At 37.7% G+C, this 24,780-nt stretch overlaps 1 protein-coding gene across 6 annotated transcripts in view; it reads right to left on the bottom strand.

The window, feature by feature from the left end:
- Window positions 1–433: 433 nt before the first annotated feature.
- Window positions 434–24,780, bottom strand: part of LOC134484566 (uncharacterized) — a 130,716-nt gene continuing 106,369 nt past the window's right edge. For all 6 annotated transcript variants that reach the window (XM_063280692.1, XM_063280691.1, XM_063280695.1 and 3 more), the window contains 2 exons: window positions 15,147–15,345; window positions 434–2,324 (listed from right to left, as the gene is read on the bottom strand). In XM_063280692.1, the coding sequence (XP_063136762.1) occupies window positions 2,113–2,324; window positions 15,147–15,345 (411 nt within the window). In that variant the 3' untranslated portion in view covers window positions 434–2,112. The remainder of the gene's footprint in view (window positions 2,325–15,146; window positions 15,346–24,780) is intronic.

Raw genomic sequence — 24,780 nt, 5'->3', positions numbered from 1 at the left:
AGAAGAAAATGAGTCCCAGGCATTGGAATTGCAGATGGCTGTGAGCTGTCATGCGGTACTGGGAACTGAGCAAGTTCCTCTCCAAGATCAACAGGTTTCCTTAGGTACTGAGCCATTCCTCCAATCCTATTTTAACTTTAAACAAGTGTATTCATTAAACTAGAAGGTTAACAAAAACTTACAATCAGTCCCCTTGTACTGCTCTCTTTTTGCACTCCCTATAGACAAACATTTGTAATTATCCATCCCATTTGCCTCCTTAATTGTAAATGTTTTGATTAGTCAGTTTTAAACATTATCAATGAGCTGACAATTAGCTTTTAAATAAAAAAAAATATGCCAGCAAAAATCAGCAAATGGTTTCCATAGGGCATCTCCTCAGTCTTCATTCTGAATTCTTCAGATTAGTTCCTACCCCCTGCCCTAACTCCTCTTCTTGCCACACAGTGTATCCTCTTCTATTTTCATGTCACATGTTGTGATCACTACCATCCCCTCCTGCCTTAATAGCTCTTTTTAACCCTTTCATGGTCCCCTTTCTAGTTTCATTTCACACACACCCAACCTAGGTTCCTCATTGAGAGGAGGCAGGCAGAATTTGTATGACACTGTAACAGGATTTCAGAATGAAGGTAAACTGGACTGCACAATGGCTTCTTCACTTTTTTCTTATAAATTTACGATTATATTTCAAGAAAGTATAACTTTATTTTCTAGAGCATTAAAATATAAAATAATAAGGGTTTGGGGATTTAGGTATGCGGTAGAGTGCTTGCCTACCAAGTGAAAGTCCCTGGGTTCAGTCCTCAGCTCCAAAAAATAAGAAAAAAGAAAAAAAAAACAAAATATATAATAATAAAGAAACTGACTGAAAGAATCTATTTGCCAATATCACTGTATGGAATTCTACAAATGAGAAGTGTATGACAGGAAACAAACTAGCATTGATACAGAGCCACTGAACTTACACAGTGAGCACAGGAAACAAATGTGTCCAAGTGTTTACTCAACACAACAACAGTCATAAAAATCCCATGTGTGGTGATAATGAAGCAGCTTTACCTGTCCCTGCTTTCTTTCTTTCTTTAAAACGGTACTAGGGACTGAAATCTGCATCCTGTGCCTGCTTGTGCCTGCATGCTGACACCTGGCCCTGCCCCTTGTTTCCCTTTAGTTGAGAATTATAAAAAAGTATGTTCAATGCTCAGTGATGTTTCCTAAATTCTCATGTGAGGATGACTGCTTCCCTGCAAGGGCTCACCCGTGGCCCTGATACACACAGCATTTGCTTACGTATGCTGCTCCAGTCTTCACAGGCAACTTTCTCTGCCCAGGACCCCACAATCACATTCTTTTCAAAACACAAATTTGACATAATGGTGACATTTTGATATAGGTCAATACATTAACTCAGGCTTAGAAAGATGGTTCAGCAGTTAAAAACACTCTCAAGATGTCCTGAGATCAAATCCCAGCAACCACATGGTGGCTCACAACCATCTGTTATGGAATCTGATGCCCTCTTCTGGTGTGTCTGAAGACAGCTACAGGGTAGTCATATGCATGAAATAATATATAAATCCTTAAAAATTGTTAACTCAATCTCTATGCTATCCACAGCAGAACATTAGGCCAATAAAATTATCAAGAATTAATGAAGTCTAACACTCTTACTTTGATAATCTTCTGCAGACTTCGCTGTCTGAATGGCCTAGTTGGTGTACAGCTGCGATTGGATAAGGACAGCTAGATTCCCAGTTCATGGCTCAATGTTTTCAATATCTAATCACATTTACCTTTACTAAATCATCTGTGTAAGGATTCTTGTTCTTTTAATTTAAAATTCAGCATTTCTTAGCCCTGTAACTCTAATATGCCAGTAAAATCATAAATAATATAATATAATATAAAATATATTATATACAATATATGACATATATATTTTTTCTCCCACTTTGATTGGGTTGGCACTCAATTCTAACAAATGTCCCACTGGCTCTACTACACAAAAAAAAAAACAGATACGGTGTTTTGTGGACTATATTGGTATCTGGGATAATTGTTTTGTAATCATATTAGTTAACTAGACCTGTGTCAGTACTGCTGTATGACCTATCTAAAGATATATCTAAGATAAGTGTAAATGTTCCACACATGCTTTTTGGGGGTATAAAATTTCTTGACAGAGGAAATTGTTATCTCCTGCATTCTTATCAAAGAAACCCCAGTCCATCTTGAGATCCCAGATGAGGATATAGCAGGAGCTGATGATGCAAAGGATGACCACAGGTAAAAGAACACCATGGTGTCAGAGTGACTTTGTTCTGGAGAAAGAGGAGAGAAGAGGAAAAGGAAAGAAAAGGTTACTAGATTGAATTACAGTTCCTTAGTGAAGGTAGATTCTTCATAACACCATAAAGAAATCAAACTGTTAAAACAAACATCCTTAAAAGAATCATTGTCAAACAATGGTTAATAACAAATATGACTTCTCTGATGTGCCTCAACAATCATTGAGCTACCCGTATACAAAATTATACAAATGTTTACTAGGGGTCTGTAGCATTTCAGTGTACTCTTTTGATGTCTAAACATGAAATTTAAACTTCTACCACTAGGTGACAGCTTAGGTTAAAAGATGGGGAGAAAAACAGTGCAGAAACCACAGGAAGAGCCTGCACCACTTTCTCTCCAAGAGCATCTGGGGTGTTTTTAACTTTAGAGTATCCTTCACACACTGGATCATCAATGCTTACCCTTCAGGAGCACAGAGGACTCCAGAGAAAATGCTGAGAACACAACAGAGGTTATGATGAGTCACTTACTTGCCCTTTATGTTTATGGAGCTGAGCTTCCCGCAAGCTACAGAGATACATGACATTCCCTCCACGCCTCCCCCAACTGAGGCATCACCCATTCAAAGGCTAATCTGTCTTTATGCTGGAAACTTTTGGCTTTATTCTGAGAACACAATAAAGCACATCAAATTCAAATCAGAATAAAAACAATTTGTAAACATAGTCATACATTTTAAACTTTTTGGTTTTGAGTGCCATTTGCTTTCGGAAATCCTCCTCTGGTTATTTCATTTGTCCCCTTGATGTTCTCCAGTTTCAAGATATGGCTAGATAACCGATAAACTGGTTCTGAATTAGGTTTTAGGTATGAAAGTGTGTTATGTTTAAAAAAATTGTTGTTTATATCTAGGGTTTATAAAACATAAGACAACACACAAGATAGTTTGTAACCACTTGAAATAACATTGGAAAAGACATAGGTTTTGATTTCTGAATGCCTTTTTGAACCTTAGGGTCATTATTTTATTCAAATAAATGCTCAGACGTTTACTGACACAAGAATTGCACAGTCAGAAAGAGCTGATACCTTGCAGGCCTAGAACAACTGGAGTCAGTAGGTCTTATCTCATAAGATACATAACTGTTTGCTGACACAGTCATTATTAAACGGTAAGGCATATAAACTTACAGCTAGGTATATGTTAAAATAATAGACACTCAAATGTATCACTTCTTCCTGGTGTAAACTCTTTTTCTCTACACTTCGAAAGGTTGCATATATTCTATCTGGATGATAGAAACACTGTGCATTGTTGGTCTACTGTACATCTTCTTTCAACTCCACATGCAACAGTAAGTGGCATAAAACTGGGTCTGATGGGAAAATTTATATCATGGAAATCAAGAAACACTATAACAGAGTGTTCCCAATCTGTACTCCCACCTCAGAGCTGGTTTATTAAATAAATATACACCAGCATATGACTTACTTAGCTTCCTTTAGACAGTTAGTATGAGGTAAAGGCAAGTGATCCTAATTGGATCTATCAAAAAAAGAAGAAAATAGAGGAAGAGAAGTAAGAAGAAAAAAGGATGAAGAGGAGGAGGAAGAAAAGAAAGAACAGAACAGAACAGAAAGGCTCTGTTTTGATAGGAAACAATCTCCAGGTTTAATTCACTGTGGTTATTTGAATAGGTTTGGCCAAACAGACTGAAGGCTGGGTCCAAAGAGAGTGGCATTATTAAGAGGTGTGGCCTTGTAGGAAGAGACAGCTTTTAGTTCTAATATGTTCATGCTAGGCCCAATGTAATATACAGTTTCCTTATGTTCCCTTTGGATCAAGATGTAGAACTCTAAGTTCCTTCTCAGCATCAGTCTGCCTGTTCTTTGTCATGCTTCACACCATGAAAATGGATTAAACTTCTGAAACTTGTAAGCCAGCTATAATTAAATGTTTTCCTTTATAAGAATTGCTGTGATGATATTGTCTATTCACAGCAATAAAGTAGTGAGAAAGTCATAAGAATTTTCTTCATAAGCATATTGGTCTAAATATTTATATTAGAACACTGAATTTGAATTCTACGTATCTAACAAAAAACTTGTTATCTAGTTATATTTGGATTTCTTCAGAGGTCAGCTAAGTAGTAGGACTTATCAGCTTCACGGGTAATTAAAACACACTTACAACTTATCTACCAATGTTTACAAAAATAAAGCAAATTCATGAATGGAATGAAATCCAGTCTTCAATATTTAAAAAAATAAGATGAACAGAGAGATTAAAAGACAAGATATTTGATGATAAATTAGCAACATTCAAAATGAAATGTTTATGATAAGCCATGTAATCTACAAATTTTATTTCATTTTAATAATAGTAATAATAATATTATTATTATTAATAATAATAATAATAGTAATAGTAATAAATTAACTAGCTTGCTAGTAAGTGAGGACTTGCACATAATAAAAGACATATATCCAGTAAGTCATATGCTGGTGTTTGTCAAGTGAGCATAAGTAGTATCAAGTCTTATTACTTTATTAGTTAGTGAAGAAATAAATATAAATTAATGTCAGAGGAAAGTATTAATACTGAAACAAAACAGAGTATACTAATCTCCCTGCATTTCTACATTTTTGGCTTGTCTTTATAATACAATTGTTAAGATGGTGTGAGCAGCTTCCTATTTCTAAGCCCATTTATTCTATGAAACTTGTAGGAGAAAAAAATTTAGTTGTACTGGCTTTTAAATATCTTCACAGACTATTCCAGAGTAGGTTATATTTTACGTCAGATATCAATGATGCACCCATGCTACATTTGGGTCTCATTTTTTTATCTTCCCTATTTCCCTAATAAAGAATATTCCGCCTTTAAGTCCTCCTCCTTCTTTGGTATTGAGAGGATGTCCTGGAAGGATGCTACCACCACTTTAGTCCAGCAATTACACCGTAATCTCTCTTGGCTTACCCTGCTAGTCCACTTTAGTAATAATAAGGATCACAGAAAATCAAGTCATTGCTATTCTGCCAGAGGAGTCTCTCTCTTACTCATCTGCCATATTTGAAACAGAATATATGGAACAAATTTATAGAACTGACATCTATTGAATTTAAAATAAAAAAAATTTCATAACAGTTGCTGAGCAACAGCCATGATAGGAATGAAAGTGAAATAAGAAGGGAGAGGAGTGAAAGGTAGGAAACCAGAGCACCAAACAGCAACCCATCTCTTTTTGAAAGGTGCTTAATGGGGCAGCATGTGAAGGGTGTCTATCCTGTCAAAAGTCTCCTACTCTGATAATTAACACTTTGAAACCAAATTTAGATAAAAAGTTAAATGGGGCATACATTGTTTTCAAAGTCCAAACTTTGGAGTAAGCTGAATTATGCCTGAGGTTTGCGCGTATGAAAATTTGCATTTATTCCTATAATCCCCCAGATCAAACTACTGATTTTTGAGATTACTACTGTTCTCTGAGAAATTAATAGACAGAAAATCTGCAACATATAATAATGTAAAAGTTGTATGACTTCTGAAGAAACTATAGCCTGTATTCTGACTAATTATATGTTGCATGACATCCTCACAGTGACAGGCAGCAGCAGTGGGCACAGATCCAGCAGTCATGAGTTCATGACCCTCAGCAACTGGTTCTCCCCAGTGCAAAAGCTCTGATATGTTGTCGGCTACATGCATGAAATCCACTTAGACTGACCATATTCTCAATGCTCATTAATTACAGGACACAACTTTCTCATCCGTCAGAAGTATGGGTGCCTAGTCACTGGTCATCAGTGAGTTTTAGTGCACATATGATTCCACATGGTACTCCTTAGATGATGACCACCTTCATCTTTGAGTGTGAAAAGCAGCCATTCTCATTTTCATTCACAGTTAAAGATACGACAATCCGAGAGACGGGAGGTACAAAAATAACTGGTTTTGATCTGAGTTGGAAGCCAGACTCTATCACTTCCCAAGCTTATGGTTACAGGAGACTTGTACTCTTACATAATTGGATGTAGAATGTGGCTAACTAGTCCTAAGAATAAAAGAGGAAAAATGAAATAGCAATTCTATTCTGAAAATTTGTACCTCAGAGCATGCTTCCCTGATCCCCTCTCACATTTAAAGTGAAAAGGAAGTCCTAGAAGTATGGAGTACGATTAAAACTATTTCTAAGATAATGCAGGGAAATTGTTTTAAACCATACATAGAGGTTAAGGGAGCAGCTCTGTGGTAGAGCAACACTCTGCCTGTGTGAGACCTGGACTTGATATTCACATCAAAAAGAAAAAAAAAAAACCCAGCTGGCGGGGATGTGAGCAATGGGAACATTACTCCATTGCTGGTGGGAGTGACATTTGGAGATTTCTCAGAAAACTGGGAATAGTACTAACCCAAGACATAGCTATACCAGTCCTGAGCATATACCCAAAAGATGCTCCACCATCCCACAAACACTTCCTCAATTTTATTCACGATAGTCAGGAATTGAAAACAACCTAGATGACCCTCAGCTGAGGGATGGATACAGAAGACTTGGTACATCTACAGAATGGACTACTATCCAAATATTAAAAAAAATACATCATGAATTTTGCAGACAAGTGGATGGAGAATATCATCCTGAGTGATGTAACCCAATCCCAAAAGGACATGCCTGGTATGTATTCACTAATAAATGATATTAGCCAGAAAACACAGGATACTCATGTTACATTCCACAGACCCAATGAAGCTAAACAGGAAGGAAGGCACAATTGTGAACACTTCAAACTCACATAGAAGGGGAATAAAAATGTCATTAGAGTCAGATGGAGGGAGGGAACTGGGTAGAAGAGGGGATGAGAAGGGGAATGGGGGGAATTCATTAACAGGTGTGGGGAGGAAAAGGAGGGATGGCCAAATGGACATGAGAATGAGTGTAAATCTGCAACTGACAGGGGTAGGGGTGGGCAACTCCAAGGTGAGACAGACCTGGGATAAGGGAGTTGACCAAGGTCAATGGGAGCATCCTTAGCTGTGACTCACAGCACTGGGGATATGGTACCCAAAGAGGACACTTCCTGTAGCCAAGGCAGAAACCTTGGTGAAACAAGAGAGACACCATCCCATCCATGAAACTTGACCCAAAATCTATCCTGTCGTCAAGAAATGCAGGGACAGAGGATGGATCAAAGACTTAGAGAATGGCCAACCAATAACTGGCCCAACTATAGATGCATCACATGGGCAAACACTAATCCCTAACAGCATTAATGAGTCTCTGTTATGCTTACATACAGGAGTCTAGCATGGCTGTTCCCTGAGAGTCTCCACCGAGCAGCTGACTCAGACAGATGTAGGTAACCAAAGGAAAAGAGTTGTCAGAACTTGAGGACTCTTATGTAAGAATTAGAAGGAAGGATTTTGGGACCAGGAGGGGAGTGGAACACCATACAAAGACCAACAGAAGCAACTCATCTGGATCTTTTAGGCTCTCAGAGACTGAATCACCAATGAAAGAACATACCCAGGTTAGACCTAGGCCTCCCTGCACAGAAGCAGCCTGGACTTCATGTCGGTCCTGAACATCTTGCGGTGGGTGTTCCCAAAAGCTGTTGCCTGCATGTAGGATATGTTCTAACTGGGCTGGCATGTCAGGTTTCAGGAGCAGTGGATATGCCTAGTCTTTTAGAGACTTGATGTGTAAGGGTTGGGGGATATCCAGGAAGAACCCTACCTAGTCAGAGGAGAAGGGATTGGGGAATGCGGAGAAGGAATGTGTGAGTCAGTGATGAGGAGGGGGCAGTGGGCAGGATGTAAAGTGAATTAAGTTAAAAAATAATAATAAAGGGGGAAAAAACCCTAAGTGGTAGTGTCACATATCTTTAATCCCAGCACTTAGGAGGCAGAGGCAGGCAGTATATAACTGATAAGTGGGTTCAATATAATTCTAAAATTAGGAAAAGAAATTAAAAGAGGCAAAACAACCAGGAAACGAATAGTAAGGCAGGGGGAATCTGTTTACCAAATTGAGATGTAATATGCAGTTCCAGTATTGGCAAACACAAAACACAAATGAAGAATCTAGGAATGGACACCACAGCCCCCAAAATGCCTAATTGATCTTGAAAGCTGACGTTCAATAGAGCAGAGACAGCTCTTTTCAATAACACTAGTGTTACTCAAACCTGACAGCCAGATATAATAAAAATTTGACTATTTCAAAACTTACATAGAAATTCAATCAAAATAGATCATGGACTTACCTGTAAAACAAGAAAATAGGACACCAATTAAAACGTGAAGACCGAGATAAAAAAAAGAAAAGAAAAAAAAAAAAAAAGAAAACTTCAGACCAAGGCCTTGGTAAAGAGTCTTCATACAAGGAAATATTGATAAACTAAACTTTGATTGTTAAAGGCCATGTTAGGAGGAAAAGCATCAGCAGATGCTTCTTTGTGTAGCCCTGCCAACTTGGAACTCTCTGTAGACCAGACTGATTTGAAACTCAGGGATACACCTGCCTCCACTTCCCTAGTGCAGGGATTAAAGGATGGGCCACGACTGCATGACTGGGGTAATATTTTCTTATAAAAACTACCAGATTTTAAAAACTACCAGATGAATTCTACCTAATATGTAAAGAACTCAACAAATTAAAAAAAAAACTAATAGGAAATTCAACGAAGGGTGGATTGAAAACATACACTGATAATTCATCAAGAAACAAGAAATTCCAAATGAAACGGCTAAATTCCAATTTAATCATCTAGCAGTGTGGCACATGTGCTTGCAAATTGCTCTACAGAGTGACAGATGAAAACTGAAGCGACCTCTGATATACTGAAGTTCTCCAGAAGTGTGCTAAAAAGTAGACAAAGCTCCTTTCTGGGACTGGGTCAGTGTTTGAGATGGCTGGCTGTTCTTCCAGAGGACCCAGGTTTAATTCCCAGCATCCATATTTTTCTTCACAACTACCTAAAACTCCAATTCCAGAAGTTTCCATACCCTCTTCTGACTTCTAAGGACATCAGGCTCACACATGGTGCAGACATACATGCATGCTCAATGTTCACATTCATAAAAATATTAAGAGGAAGAGAGAGACATTCTCTAGTATTTCACTTGTGCTTTCTACATGTTTCTGTCACACCATGGAGCTCAACCAACCAAACTCAGACACAGGAGTCTTACACAGAAGGTAAACCTTACAGGTAACAAAGGAACTGTATTTTACACTTATAAACCTATAATTTAGATGAGTGCCTCTTTCAGTGTAGCACAGTTCATACGGTAGAAAAGTAAGCCAGTCCTACTCTGTCTATATTTCCAAGGCCATGTTCCAGCTCTTGACATACCAAGGCTTTTCACTCAAATGTTTCTTTAAAATTCTTTCTGGCAGAGGACTTGGTTAAATTGAAAGAGAGAAGTAATGAAACCTTACTGTAGGCAATGAAAAATTATGTGGGGGATTAATAAGAAAACAATTAGAATCTTTTAAGTAGTGTTTGTTTGAAGAGGAAGAATTGGGTGGGGAGGTTTTTGATACAGGGTCTTACTGTATAACTTTGGCTGTCCTCAAACTCAAAATCCTCCTGACTCAGGCTCTCAAGTGCTGGGATTACTGGGCTATACCCCCACACCCAGCTGTGAAGTTCTTGATATAGGAAACAGAATAGTGTTTGTGTAAGTGTCAGGGAAAAGAAGGACCACCCAGCAGTTTCTACACTTTGTACAGTTTTCTTTGCTTTAGTCTTTCTGTACCAGAAATGAGATATGTTGAGTAGGTTATAATATTTCACTTTATTTGGTAAATGTTGATTCCCCTTATGTAAACATGTAAAATTTTTGCCTTTAAAGAAGATAAGCTCTTTGATCTCCTTTAAAACCATTAAAAAATATGTACCAAGCACTGAGAAGCCTGCCTGAATCAAATGCAAATGCTGTTTCGATGAAATATTAGGTGATGACTAGATTTTTCTTTTTCTTTCCACTAAATAGAAAGGAAGCAATATTTTACTGTATGAAACAAATTTTCTTTCCATATTTCAATGAAAACCATATACTGCATACTATTCAGGGTATCACTGAGGAGGCCAAGGTGTAGCTGAGTATAAGGATATGCTTATCATGCTCAAGGCTTTATTGTAAATCCCCAACATGTGTATGTGCAATGTGTGCACATTTTTATCCACTACATTTTAAGATATATATATATATATACATATGTATATATATATATATATGTATATATATATGACATGTTTTATTTATTAGCATAATAGCCAACTTCCTAATTTTTTTCAATACTTCCTTTAAAATGTATTTTATTGGGGCAGAACAGATGGCTCGATGTTAAGAGCACTGGCTGTTCCTCTAGAGGATCCGGGTTTAATTCCTAGGACTCACATGGCAGCTCACAGCTGTGTGCAGCTCCAGTTCCAGAAGAACCTGGAGAGAAAGAGAGAGAGAGAGAGAGAGAGAGAGAGAGAGAGGGGGGGGTATAGATACACACACACACAAATGGTATTTTTTTTCAAATGTGTTCATGAATGAAATATGAATCTTTGAACACAGAGATTGGCTGCTAGCTGAATTCTTTTGTCTCCAAATATCAATGATAGCAAATAACTAATATCAAATATGTTTATTTTTTAATATAACAAAAGAGGCCAAATAAATATTATCATAATTAATCTTCCTAAATAGGGTGCCTAAATGCTCACCCACAATGATTCTAAGTGCAGAGTTAATGCATCCACCTCTATCTTAACAAATCATGCAGCATAAAATAAAAACAACCACTTCACTGTATCAATTTTGAAAGTGCACTTAATACAGTGCTGTTACTATGGTAACCCAGGCAGACTAGTTCTTTGAAAGAATCACATCAGAGTCTAAACAAGATCATGTCATGGTCTTTTACTCTACTTTCCTCACGAATCTTTCTTTTGCAAAAGCCTCAATAGAACAATATCTACATAATTAGTCATTTTGTCTACCTTCTTTTGTCCCAGTAATTATTTCTAAAGACTTTGTTTTTTAGGACACTATCCAATAAAATAACCTAACTAGGGCTGGGGCAATGGCTCAACTGGTAGGGCATCAGCCTAGCAAACTGATGCCCTGAGTTTGATGTCCATCACCACATAATACTGGTTGTTGTTGTTGCACATTCCTGTAATCCCAGCACTTAAGAGGGAAACAGAAAGAAAGGAGTAGGAAGTTCAAAGTCAAGCGTGCTACATAATGAATTTGAAGCTAGTCAGACCTATGTGTGGCCTAGCCCTGTCTTTTTTTAATTTTTATGTGAGACTTGTAATTTTTGTTTTGTTTTGTTCTGTTCTGTTCTGTTTTTTGTTTTCTCATTCAAGACAGTGCTTTTCTGTGTAACTCTGGCTATCTCAGAATTCACTCTATAGACAAGGGTGGCCTTAAACTCAAAGATCTACCTGCCTCTGTTGGGATTAAAGGGATGCACTGTTACCACCTGACATGAGACCCAATCTTAAAGAAAGAAAAAAGGAAAGAAAGGAAGGAAGGAAGGAAGGAAGGAAGGAAGGAAGAATGGAAGGAAGAAAAGAAGGAAGGAAATGAAACCTGAACACAATTCAACGACAAAATTTTGCCATGCCAAGTTCTAGACTTTTTGGTACAAAAATTATTTATGTGTCCGATATGCAGCAATATTCAATTTTTTAAAAAAACTTTTTGATATGATCAACAAAATTAATAAACGGCTACTCCATTTTTCTCTCCAGGGCATTCATGCAGCAAGCACACCTATAAAGTCTATAACATGTTTTCAGGACGATTCTTACAATGATTCTGTGAAGTAAATAGATATAGGTATTATTATCTCCACTTTAAAGATATAGCTATGTGTAAGACAAAAACAGCCGTGACAAATGGGGTCAAGGGAAACAGAAGAAGGAAACAGAATTACCCCTTACACTGCCAGGTGAGACTGGATGAGCCCTGTGGCTCAGTGACCACATGGCACACCACACTCAGGATCCTGAGCACGAGCCTGGTATCAAAAAATAAAAATAAGGAGTGAGACAGGGCTACTCACTTCTGTAAACCCAGAACTTGAGTGGTTATGGCAGGAGGACCAGACCTTCACGGTCATTCTCAGCTGCATGTCGTCTGAATGTCATCTTTTATCTGTGGTCTTGCAGGATGTGTGAGAGATTTGTGCTAAGGGTTTTCCTAATCACTGCTCACAAAAAATAGTATAATAGAAGCCTTTCAAAAATATTTGGTTTTAAACCTCCACAAATTTACCACTTTAACCATTCCTTAGGATATACAGTTAAACAAAGCTCTATTATTTTAAATCAGATATAAGGAAATAATAATAAGGTAATCTCACATTGTTTTGTTTTTGAGAAAAGAATATATTTACTATCAGTTTACATACCTATGCAGTAGATAAGTAATCAATGCATCAAATATATTAATGTAAAACTCTACCACATTAAACTATAGTTAAATAGGAAATATATATATTTATTAGTACAGAACTGCTTCATTTATAAATAAATTTGCTGGCTCAAACTTCTGTTCACATTCCCTAGCCCCCTGTGATACTGGGGACAAAGCATCCATTTCCTCATAAGCCAACTGTTCAAACACAGAGGTCAGAAAACAACCTGATGGAGGCAGGTCTTTTTTCTCTACCATGGGTGCTCAGGGACTGAACTCAGGCTGTCAAGTTTTGCTTCAGGTGCCTTTACTTGTGAAGCCATTTTGATGGCCCATCCCAACCTTCATTGTATTTCTTCTTACATCGTGCTAAGGAATGACCACAGAGCTCCATGAATGACAGGTAAGCTATATTATTTATTTTGAGACAGGATCTTATTATGTTTCCAAGTTTTTCTGAACTCACTCTGTAAATAAGACAGGCCTTTGACTTGTAATCCTTTTGTGTTGTTAAAGTTCTTTATGTAAACATAAGTTCCTCAAGGCTGAGTCTCAATGCTGAGCTTCGTGATTGTAAATGGTGTGAAGACCCTAAGCCGACTACCTTAGGCTGTCCCTTTGAAAGTCACTCACTGTTCACGCCTGAGTCTGAACATGCCTGTGACTATCCAAATCTGTCAAATGTGTTCTCTGTGTGTGGGGAGCTTGGCATCAGTGTCTTCCCAGGTGTTTTCTACCTTATTTTTTCAGACAAGGTCTCTGATTGAACCTGCAGCTCAATGACACCATAATATGACTGGAAAGCAAGTCACACTGTCTATCTCCCCAGAGTTGGAGTTATAGGTGTTTGCTGCCTTCCACAGCCTTTACATGGGTGTTAGGGACCAAATTCACTACAGCCCTAAAATGTATGCTTAGCAGGGCACCAGCCCTTACCAATCTGAAAGCTAAACATGTGACCAGACATCACAGATCTACACAGAGTTCCCCTTGTTTTGCTGCAGCCTGCTTATTTGCAGTGACCACCAATGTGATAAATGCACTGATTTATGTTTTTTTTTCTGTATCAAATAAAATATTATGTGATCACCTCCAGTGGTTATAACCTGAGTCTGTGCTCCCAGGCTACGAGCACTTAGGTTTTCCTCAAGAATTAACTATCTCTTATTTCCTGGGGTGAGTGCTGTATTTTGTGTCAATAGCACCTACCAGCAATTTTAACTTCCTAATGAATATATTACTAGTATAATTTATCCAATACTCATTTATATCTGAGACAGGAGGCAGATGTTTCTGATTATTTAGTAAAAGAAGCCATATAGCATCTTTTACCAAATCAACTGTCAATTCTATAAATCAAGGTGCATACTGGTATTGACTACTGGCATTCCTTAGGAGGAACTAAAATTATGGAATTCATGGGGATGTGTTTCCTTCACTGAGGTACTAAATTAAATTCTATCACTTAACAAGAATGGATACATTTTCAATACTATTCTAGCATAGACCCTATGTCATACTATGAATGTTCAGGGACACCAATATCATGGTACTAACAGTGCCCTCATCTGACATAGCATCAGATACATGTTAGAGCAACAGTAGTTTTGTACTTCTGAATATGTCTCCCAATTGAGCCACACAGAAAAGGTTACTGAGAACAATTTACGTGAGTATTTAAAAGCACTTTACTAATCTGCATTAGTCACAGCTCTTTGCACTGTGTAAGGTGTGGGCTGATGCCCTGTACTCAGCAGACAAAGAAGGAATGCATTTTAGTGCAAGGATGGGATATCACTGATTGACAGTTCTTGGAAAAAGGTTAAAAATTCAAAAGGAGCGTCTGCATTTGGTTCTGAACTTAAAAGTTTTTTTTTTCTATTCCCAACAGAAGAGCAGGAGCAAGTCATAGCAGGATGCCTTGGAGATGAGAAACAGGAGCGATCAGAGAACTCAATTTGCAATTAAATGGACTGTAAACAATTCTTACAAGTTCATCAAGGAAAATGATTAAAAATAAACTTGGTTGCGAGAGGGATTTTTATGCACCTAACCATTTCTTAACCTCATTAATAAACAAGGAAATTTCAACCTCCCCAAACCCCCCAAGAAAAATTAACAAAACAGTGCTCAAAAACAAAAAAAAAAAAAAAAACACTCTAATGAACTAAATTAAAACCCCAGGCAGCTATACGTTTACAGCCACTGAGCAACAGACAGGGTGAAACAGCATCACAATTCTTACCAACTGACTGCAAGTCTTACTGATAATAACTGCTAATTGAAATGAGATAAAAACTGTATTCAAGGCTAAACTGAGATAACCCGGGTCTGGAGCCTCAGCAGAACCAACGGCAGGGATGGCAGAGTCCAGGGCAACAGATTGCAGTAGTAAGGGCTCAGATGGGAGACCTCAGCCTACCTTTGTGGGTGCTGTAAAGGGCTGGAAATGTCACGATGAAGAAAGTCGTAGAGTATGTGCCAGGCAGCATGTACTGGATGAGAAAAGGCTCTTCTTGTGTCACAGTACCAGCACAGGCACTGAATGAAATAAAGCCAAGCAGGAATGCACTGAACAGTGGCTCGCACTCCGTATGTATATCTGTGGCAAAATTCTGGTTCTGTGAAGATTTCAAAGAAGAAGGAAAACAATATCACAATTCAAATGAATTAACTGTTCATACCATTTAGTCTCACAGTACAGGCAACCATCAACATATCCGTAAAACCCTAACCCGTGGGTTCACAGTCACTTTCTCCTATGCAGACACCACTTGCTCGACCTCTTTAGTGGATGAGAAACCGGAGAAGCTGAGGTGACTACTGGGCAAAGTTTTTTTTGATTTCGGAATATCCTAGAACCAATTCAAACAATTTTGTACTTTTTTCAGTTGGAATAAAATTATAGGAAAAGAGTCTATTAATAAAAGGAAGAAAAACACATGCTTTGTTCTATGACTTTAAACATAGGAAAATGTAGAAATATCACGGGTACTGAGACAACTTTGTAAGTGGCAAGTTACTATAAACATACACCCAGAGCACGCTCTCTATGGCCTCCTCATAATCATAGAATGCTTATGGCTCATTATTGTTTTTTATTGCTGCTCTGCAGTAATTTTTATTTTGGGGACAGGATTACATTTATGCACCCCAGTATGACCGACCATCCTATGGCTTCAGCCTCCCTTGCAGGGATTGCAGGGGCGTGGTGGCCTGCCACACCCAATTCATCATGATCTTTTCTGAGTACAAGCTAGATCTGTCTCCATTAGATCTGTGTTATTAATGCAGAATTCCTAACTAAATGAACTTGGCATCACCTAAGCATGAGTAAAGAACCAGAAGAAGGTCAAGACTTCTGAATTGACCAGGATGTTCTTTCTCACGGCATCTGACATGATTCTAAGCAATCAGTACATGGACCACTGGCACCTACAATGGCATCCTGAGCATTTCTATGAGGACAAGTTGCTGGCACTCTAGCCGTTGTGATACAGCTCCCAACACATATGAAGGTTGAGAGATTACTGCTGAATTCTTTAAGTGTAAGTTTTAGATATATTGGCAAGTGGTTGACTAAAATCATAACACAACCTAAAAGCCAAATAAATGATTTCAGATAAGGAGATTGCTAACAGGGTGACAAACACATTTAATTAGATGTGCAATGCTGTTGGATGAGTTTTCATCATGACCTTTACTGTCATAGTTATCATTCCCAATAGTTCTTTGTTTATGCTGGCAATTCACTAGTGTGAATACAAAATTATACACTAACTTGTGGATCATTTGGCAACCGGCCCGCCTCTCATCCCATTTTAGTTCTAATTGTTAAAACAGATCATATATTCCAGGTCCATGTGAATCACTGACAGGCTGATCATCTGATCAGCCAACCAGAAATTTTCAAAGCCTACCTAATGGAAGGGAGCAGTAAATACTGGATACTGAGAAAAAGAAAGGAAAAAAAATGAGAAAACATAGAAACAGTTCTCTGGTTCAAGGCTGACCATTCAGAGTGACTGCTGGTAAAAAGGAAACCAATAAATCACACAGATACACAAAGCTCAGACAACGAGGGTGGGTAAAGTAGTAAAGTAGGAAGGAGTTGAATGCAAAATTGGAAGGTAAACAGTGGATGAGTGTGTGGTTGTTGTTGAGGAAAGGAGGAAGGAAGGGGAGGGAGAATATGCTAGCCATAGTGGTTCGTTCCTGTAGGCCTTCACTTAGAAGGCTGAGGCAGCAATGCAACAAGTTTGAGGCTAGTCTGTGCTATGGAGTAAGACCCTTTCAAGAAAAAATAAGTGATGGAAGCACAATAGGCAACCTGTTGTTAGGGTACAAAGCATTTGCTGGACAGGGGAGCACTTGGTTGACTACAAATCTCTGCTTTGCCTATAAAAGACATGAAGGGCCAGACAGTGGGGGCTCATGCCTCTAATCCCAAAACAGGGAGGAAGAGGCAGGCAGATCTCTGAATTGGTGGCCAGCGTGGTCTACAATGTGAGTTGTAGGACAGCTGCACAGAAAAACCCTGTCTCAGAAAATCAGGGAGAGAAAAACAGGCAGGGAGTGTGATCATCTAAGGCCTGTTGCATTCTCTAAACTAAATGACACTCTTAGAGCATTGGGTTTCAAGCCCAGGGTCTTATGCACATGATGTATGCACTCTACCACTTGACTGCACCCACAGACTATATAATATTGATTTCACTAATGAAATGGTAATGACTGTGTTCGCCTTAAAATTTCCACAAAAATCACATCTGACCACTATTCTGAATATAATGATAAATCTTTTAAGCAACTAACTCATGCAATATATTCCCTTAGAGTTTATTGAATGGTATAGCTCAATTCTTATAACAATTCTCTTAAGGAGAATAGGTTGAGACAGAACTCACTATGTAGCCCAGGCTGACCTCTAACTTGAAATTCTCCTGCCTAAGTGCCAGGATCATAGTGTGTAACATCACGCCAAACTATGTCAATGGCATGTTTGCTGCTTTAGAGACATTAAGGGAGTTTTACTTTTGCTACTGTGAATGCTATCTTTTGATCAGAAAATTGTCATAGTACATTATTGAGGAATGAATATGTAGGTACAGAGACCATTATGAAATCAATTTCTCTGTCACAAGTTTAAGTTTTACCATAGGCTCCTGGAGTACAGCACCCTGGGCCCCATCACTGTTCTAACTGTAGGACTTGCTGTACCTTTTACTTCCAATTACAATACTAATTTTCCAATGTTCACTTCATTTTCAAGAGGCATATTTGTCTTGCTCCAATGGTTGCTTGCTCTCTTCTAGCCCTTTTCATATTTGTTTTAACAGACTTGATTATTATTATTCAGATTTACTCTTCGGATTACCACTAATGGCCTTCTTAAATCTCCTGTCCTCCTGGCTTTCATTCAGATTTCTATTTTCACACTAATTTAAACTACTACTAACCACTGAGACTCATCAATACCTCCACATCCCTCTAATCTTTTTAAATCAAATATCTTGTGCGAACTGAGTGACAAAAGCACACTTCAACATCTGTCTAGGTCCAGGGCATCTAGGACTATTGGAGTAGAGATATGATAAGTCCATAAAAACTATTTTAGAAAAGAAGGATGTTCTGAGGTACCCTGGGTGAAGTCACTTACTTTTATAGGTTTTCTGGCTTCTGAGCTGCTGCTTGTAGCCCAGCCAGAAAGTCTGGAATTAGATGCCCAGAACCACAGTACCTTGGTCAAGGTCAGAATCCTAAGGGAGGTGTGTGGAATGGAAACTGACTCTCAATACTATTATTGTTATCAGTCAGAGATCCATAAATGGACCCAGAACTTGGTTTTTATTTTCCAAAATTATTCAGTCCCTCTTTTTTGATATGAACAGGGTGGCCAGTAACAGTTTGCCTGCATTGCCTTTGGGTTGATTAACTTTAAAAACATTCTATAAAATAGAGATGAGTGTCTGAGTTTTCTCAGAGGAAGAGGGTTTCTTTGTGCTCTATTTGTATTGTTCACTGGATCTTAAGGAAACGCTTATCATAACTCTGGATACAGGCTCTTTACTCAGATCTTTTCTTCCCAAAGGAGAAAGATCAGAGGTTACCTGTAGGAAAATAATTGCAGGAGCTGCACATTCTGAAGCCATATTCGACTGTTGAGGACACAAGGAACTTAATTGGATCAATCCTAGGTATGCAATGAGATACTTCGGGAGAAGAAGAGGAAAGGGCACTTGGGCATGGCTGATGCACAGCATGATGTCATCAATACTAAAAAGAAAGAGGGTTGGTGTAGTTCTTCTTCATCTTAATAAATGTGTATAATTTTTTTAATGTTTTTTCTCTCCACGCATGGTTACGGAAAGATTGACATAATTTATTTATTTTTATTTACATTTTAAATGTTATTCCCTTTCTTTGTTTCACCTCCAGGAACAAACTATCCCATCCCTCTTCCCCTGATTCTATGATGGAGCTTCTTATACACCTACCACCTACTCCCTCCAACCTCCATTCCCTGACATTCCCCTACTCTGGGACATTGAGACTTGACAGGACAAAGGACCTCTCCTTCCAAGTCCATCCTCTGCTACATATATGGCTAGAGTTATAGGTAAATCCCTGTGTACTCTTGGGATTGTAGTTTTGTCCCTGTTATTTCCTAGGGGAAGGATATTTTTAAAGTTGTCACAGATATAATTTTAAGGAAACAGGTGCAAAGCAGAGAGGAACATGTTGTTATAAACATAAGCACACATCTATTGAAGGAAACTAATTAGAATGTCCAGTAGTTCTTATGATGCCCAGCCATACTTCTCCAGATTTCCAGTGTTTTTTTGTCACTGAACTCAGCCATTTAACATTAAAGGAAGGCCATTCTAACTCAAAGAATCCATACACACATCCTTGTCTTTATAAGTCTTCAGGAAATAATAAAGATATTATCCCCAAGGAGAGAACTGCTTATTAGTTTTAATACAAAATTCTCAACTCACAATGACAAACAACAGAATGTTCAGAAGAGACAGAGATAGACAACACATAAACAAATGTATATAAGGAGACAATTAATGGTGGCTACAACACAATCATACACTTCCGAAAAGGGTCATTTGGAGACATCTCACTAGAATCTTGATGTCTGTTACCAGAAGTAAAAAAATGGCCATCACTATGTTCAACAGAAGTTGTTATATCGAGTAGTGAAGTGGCAAGATAAATGACAATTTCTATAGGCAATTTAGACCAGGGTATCACAGGTGAATGAACAACTCTGTTGAGTTTCTTTGTCTTGGTTCCCTGTTGAATGCCTCAGGTTGCACTTTGAAAGAATTCTTCAGATATCAGGGTCATAGTCCATGATAAAATGTATAAGTTGCTCAAACTGGTTACAATTTCAAAAAGATAAATCTAAGGCTTCCCGATATTACAGGGTAAAATCGACAGACACCTCAGAATGACCAAAGCTTGGAGGAAAACATTTTCAATAGACTAACTCCAAATGCAAATTGCCAGATTGAGTTTTAAAGACACATATCCTGTTTGGCTATTGAAGGGGGAAACAAGAAAGCAGTCTAACAAGAGTCAAGAACATGTGGTTAGCTATGTCATCTTCTCAGTTTCTAAAAGAGCATTGGGTGTTCTGCCATAAAACTTATCAGGCCAGGGGGTAGAATCGCGAAACAGATTGAGCTTAGAAAAGATGGAGGGATCTTTGTCCTCATAGCCAATGTGAAAAGAAAATAGACAAACTAATGCAGAATGACAAAGGGTACAAAACCACCAGGAATGGAGATTGGTATCTAATGAAGTGCTTCTAATGGGTGAAGAAAATAAAACAGAGTAGTGAAAAAGGTATTTATAAATATAACCTAAGGTTGTATTTACACATGGTTGTCTAAATAACCATAACTAGTTGTAGAAAATGATTAATAATTGAAATCAATAATTGCTTCGTATTTTGTTAACAAAGTGTTTCTATAGATTTTTGTGTTTTCTTTCATCAACTACTGTACCATGCAATATAATAACAATTAAGACAATACAATCATTTTCATATTCATTTCAAATTTGAGATAATAAAGAAAGTGCCATAAATCCCATTTCACCTATTCTAAATCTATAACATGTTTGACATTGTGGAATTGATAATTATATCGCATTCAGTATAACTACGACCTGGTTTAATATATAATTCGTTTCGATTTGTATGTAGCATCATTCTACTATATCAAGGTACCATTATAATCTGGTCATTAATTTCATTTACAAATTATTCACAATATAAGGAAGTATGATGTTGTCTCAAGTTGACAAGAAGTAGACTCGTGATGGCTAATTTGGTTGCCTACTTGATTACAACTGGAATTATATAAAACCATAAAATAATGGGCATGTCTTTGAAGGAATTCTGCTTTCATTCAATGTGAAAAGATCTACTTCTAGTCTGAATATGTAAAATACAAAAACACACATTGAATCCAGATATTTAATTCTGCTACAAAGTGAGCAATTCCTTCTATTGGAAGCCTATATGAGGACATGGAAGAAAGAGGTGTTTGTTCTTATCCTGCTTGTTCTGTCTTGATAGAAAGTTTATTTCATTACTGGCATTAAATCTTAATTTAAAAGAATTCCAAAACCACAGAAGACAACTTAAGACATCATTCTTGGTGATGGTGCAACTATAAGATTCTTGAACTTAACTTTCACAGCCAGTCATTGTTGGATTAACTGGACCAGAGACTGTAAGTCACTGAAATAAATCTCTCCTCACCCCATATGTCCACAAACCAATACAGGCACACACACACACACACACACACACACACACACACACACACACACACACATATATATATATATATATATATATATATGTGTATATATATATATATATATATATATATATATATATATATATCAGATCTATACTTCTCTATCTGTTCATCTACCTACCATGATACCTAGATACCTAGACATATAAATAGACACAAACATTAATGTTAGGTTGTGTCAAATTGGTATAGACTCAGGATAGAGTAGGTGCCTCCAACCAAGTCACAGGGATTTGGTGCTTAATTCTTCTCAATCCAAGATATCTGTTACTGCTGTGGAAGCAAACTTCCTCCATAATTAGTATTCAGTTAAACAGGACATAAACAAAACTGTGCGAGAGTTTATAGGTATCTTAAGAAAAAAGATAAAGAATGCCAATAAAGAATTTTGGTTTCAATTAAACTTCATGCATTTAGACTCCATCTTTAGCACTATGTTTCACGGCTCAAAACTCTACTTTTTTTTCCCTGAGGCCTACATGCACAATGGACAACCGGGAAGACACTGCTTCAAGCACTTGCCAGTCAAATCCCCTTAAAGCACACTCTGCAGGAGTAAACTACACCCTCAATCTTGCACTCCATTTTCTGATGCACAACTCTGACTGCTTTCATGGAGACCAGCTGTGACTAGGACTAACCACATAAGGTCCTGCCCCAATTCCTTGTGTAACAAGACGCCTTAAAGCACACGCAGGAACCTTAAATAGCATCCCAATCCCTAGGGTCCATTATCTGGAGAACAACTTCCACCTCTTTGCTCTAGATTAATTTGGTAACAGGGTCCCCAATCAAAACTTATACTAGGTACCATAGAAACAAGTTAAGCACCCAAAACCCAATAGGTCACATAGGCCATAAACATCCGTGGATAGACTCCTACTGGGTTTGAACTTTTGCAAGTAACTGGTGCTCTGGGACACTCAGACTAGAAGTTAGAGAAAAAACAGGAATCAATGGTGTGGGGCATCCAAAAGCACTTTTCCAACACTGATAATCTCAGAAATCATCATGTAAATCAATAATAACTGCAAAACCAAGAGAGCTAAAGGCCAACATAAGATCACAATCAATAACTCCAGGGCAATTGGTAAAACCATGTTCTAGCTATCCTAAAGCAGCCTGTCATGAATATTAAATCACAGCTGCAGCAGAAAATGACCTTAAATCTAATCTTATGAAGATGGTAGAGAACTTTAAAAAAGTAATGAATAAGACCTGTAAATAAATATAGGAAAAGACGATCAAATGAGTGAAGAAAATGAATAAGATTGTACAAGGCCTGAAAAGAAAAATAAAAGAAATGATAAAAACATAAAATAAAGAAACCCTGGAAACAGAAACCCTAGGTAAGAGAACAGAAACTATAGACACAAACATCAACAAGGGAATATAAGAGATGGGAGTGGCAATTGCAGCCATAGAAGACAGAAGGAATTAATCTATCAGTAAAGAAAAATAGTAAATCTAAAACCTCTGAGAAATATGGGACACTATGAAAAAAGTAAAAAACAAACAAACAAACCTAAGTGCAATAGTAATAGTTGGAGAAGATTCTCAGTTCAAAATTCCAGGAACTATTTTCCACAAAGTAATAGAAGAAACCTCTCCTAACCTAAGGGAAAAGATGTCCATGAATGTACATGAAGTTTACAGAACAAGAAATATGTTTGACTAAAAGAAAAGAAATCAAACAAATGTGTCCACATAATAATCAAAACACTTAATCTACAGAAAAAGGATATTAAACGGTACAAGGAAAAAGCCCAAGAAACAAACATAGGCAAACTTAACAAAATTATATTAATTTTCAACAGAAGGTCTAAAAGCCAGAAAGGCCTAGCCAGATGTCTTACATACAATAAGAGAACACAGATATAGGAAAAGATCACCATGGATTAAAGCTAGGATTAAAAATCAAGGAAAAGTCTCTACAAACTCATATAAATTAGACAACTCTTTACCAAATGACTGATGGCCTCGAGAGGACATACAGAAATTAAAAACATTCTAAAATTCAGTGAAAATGAAGGAGTAGCATACAGAAACTCATGAGAAACAATGAGAGAATTGCAAAGAGGAGAGTTCACTTCAAAAAGGGCCTTTCCAGTCCAATCAGAGAGATCACGTACCAGCAACTTAAAAACACAGGGGAAACATCTAGAAGAAAAAAAAAAAAGAAAAAGGGATGGAGACAGAAGGAAGTTATCAAACTCAAGGCTGGAATCAGTAAATTAGAAAAAAGGAACACAATAATATTATCAAGGATCCCAAGAGTTGATAAAATTAACAAGTTAGCTAATCTAATTCAAACATGGAGGGACACTATCCTAACTAACAAAATAGAGAAATGAAGGGAAGCATAACGAGGAACAATGAGATAACTCAAAGAATCCTTAGGTTTACTACAAAAGCATATATTCCTTAACATTAAAAAATCAGAACAAAATAGTCAATTTCAAATTTAAATCAAGGTAAACAACTTAAATGGAGGTAAAGCCCCTAAGGAAATAGAATCATTAAAAGTCTCCCAACTAAAAAAGGGGGTGTAGAGTATGGCAGATTGGAACACATGTGGGAATCCTCCATCTCTAAGGCAAAGGATAGGGAGCAATTGAAGAGGAGCATGTGAGAGTGGGAATGGGATGAGAGGACTTGGAAAAGGCTGTAGTCCAGATGCAAAGGGAAGAGATGAAGGGAATTAAAACAAAGAAATTACTGGCCACATGACCTAACTCTCCCGCAGTTTTCCTTACTGTGTTGCAGTCTTCCTTTCCCTAACTTATGTTCCTTGTCTCACACACCTGTGGGCCCCTCAGACATGGGCACAGAGCTGTCACACAGAAGAGCCTGGAGAAATATTTGTTGACTGTCTGCTGAGAAGAGGGCAAGCTGTTGAACACACCTCCTCTCATATTTTGATTTTCGCCAACTAGCAACCTTCTAGGACACTTATGGAAGGTGATTTCGACCAATTGTGGATGACAGAAATTTTCTTCAGTCCTTTAAGGGGAGAAAATGCAAAGTTGGGAGTAGGTGAGAAAGCCTTCTGAATCCTAAGTGAAAGCTTTGTGTGGAGTTCCTCTACTTGCTTTCTGGTAAATCAGGGAAGAACCAGGCAAGAGTGCTTTCCTGGCGTACTAGGATATTGTAATCTAGTTTGTATGCAACAGGGCCACCAGGGGAAAGGATGGTTAGGAAGGCAAGAAATAA

The sequence above is a fragment of the Rattus norvegicus genome, assembly GCF_036323735.1.
Source record: "Rattus norvegicus strain BN/NHsdMcwi chromosome Y unlocalized genomic scaffold, GRCr8 chrY_unlocalized_10, whole genome shotgun sequence".
Lineage (NCBI taxonomy): Eukaryota > Metazoa > Chordata > Mammalia > Rodentia > Muridae > Rattus > Rattus norvegicus.
Note: the sequence above shows the minus strand (reverse complement) of the source record. Positions and strands in the feature narration are given on the sequence as shown.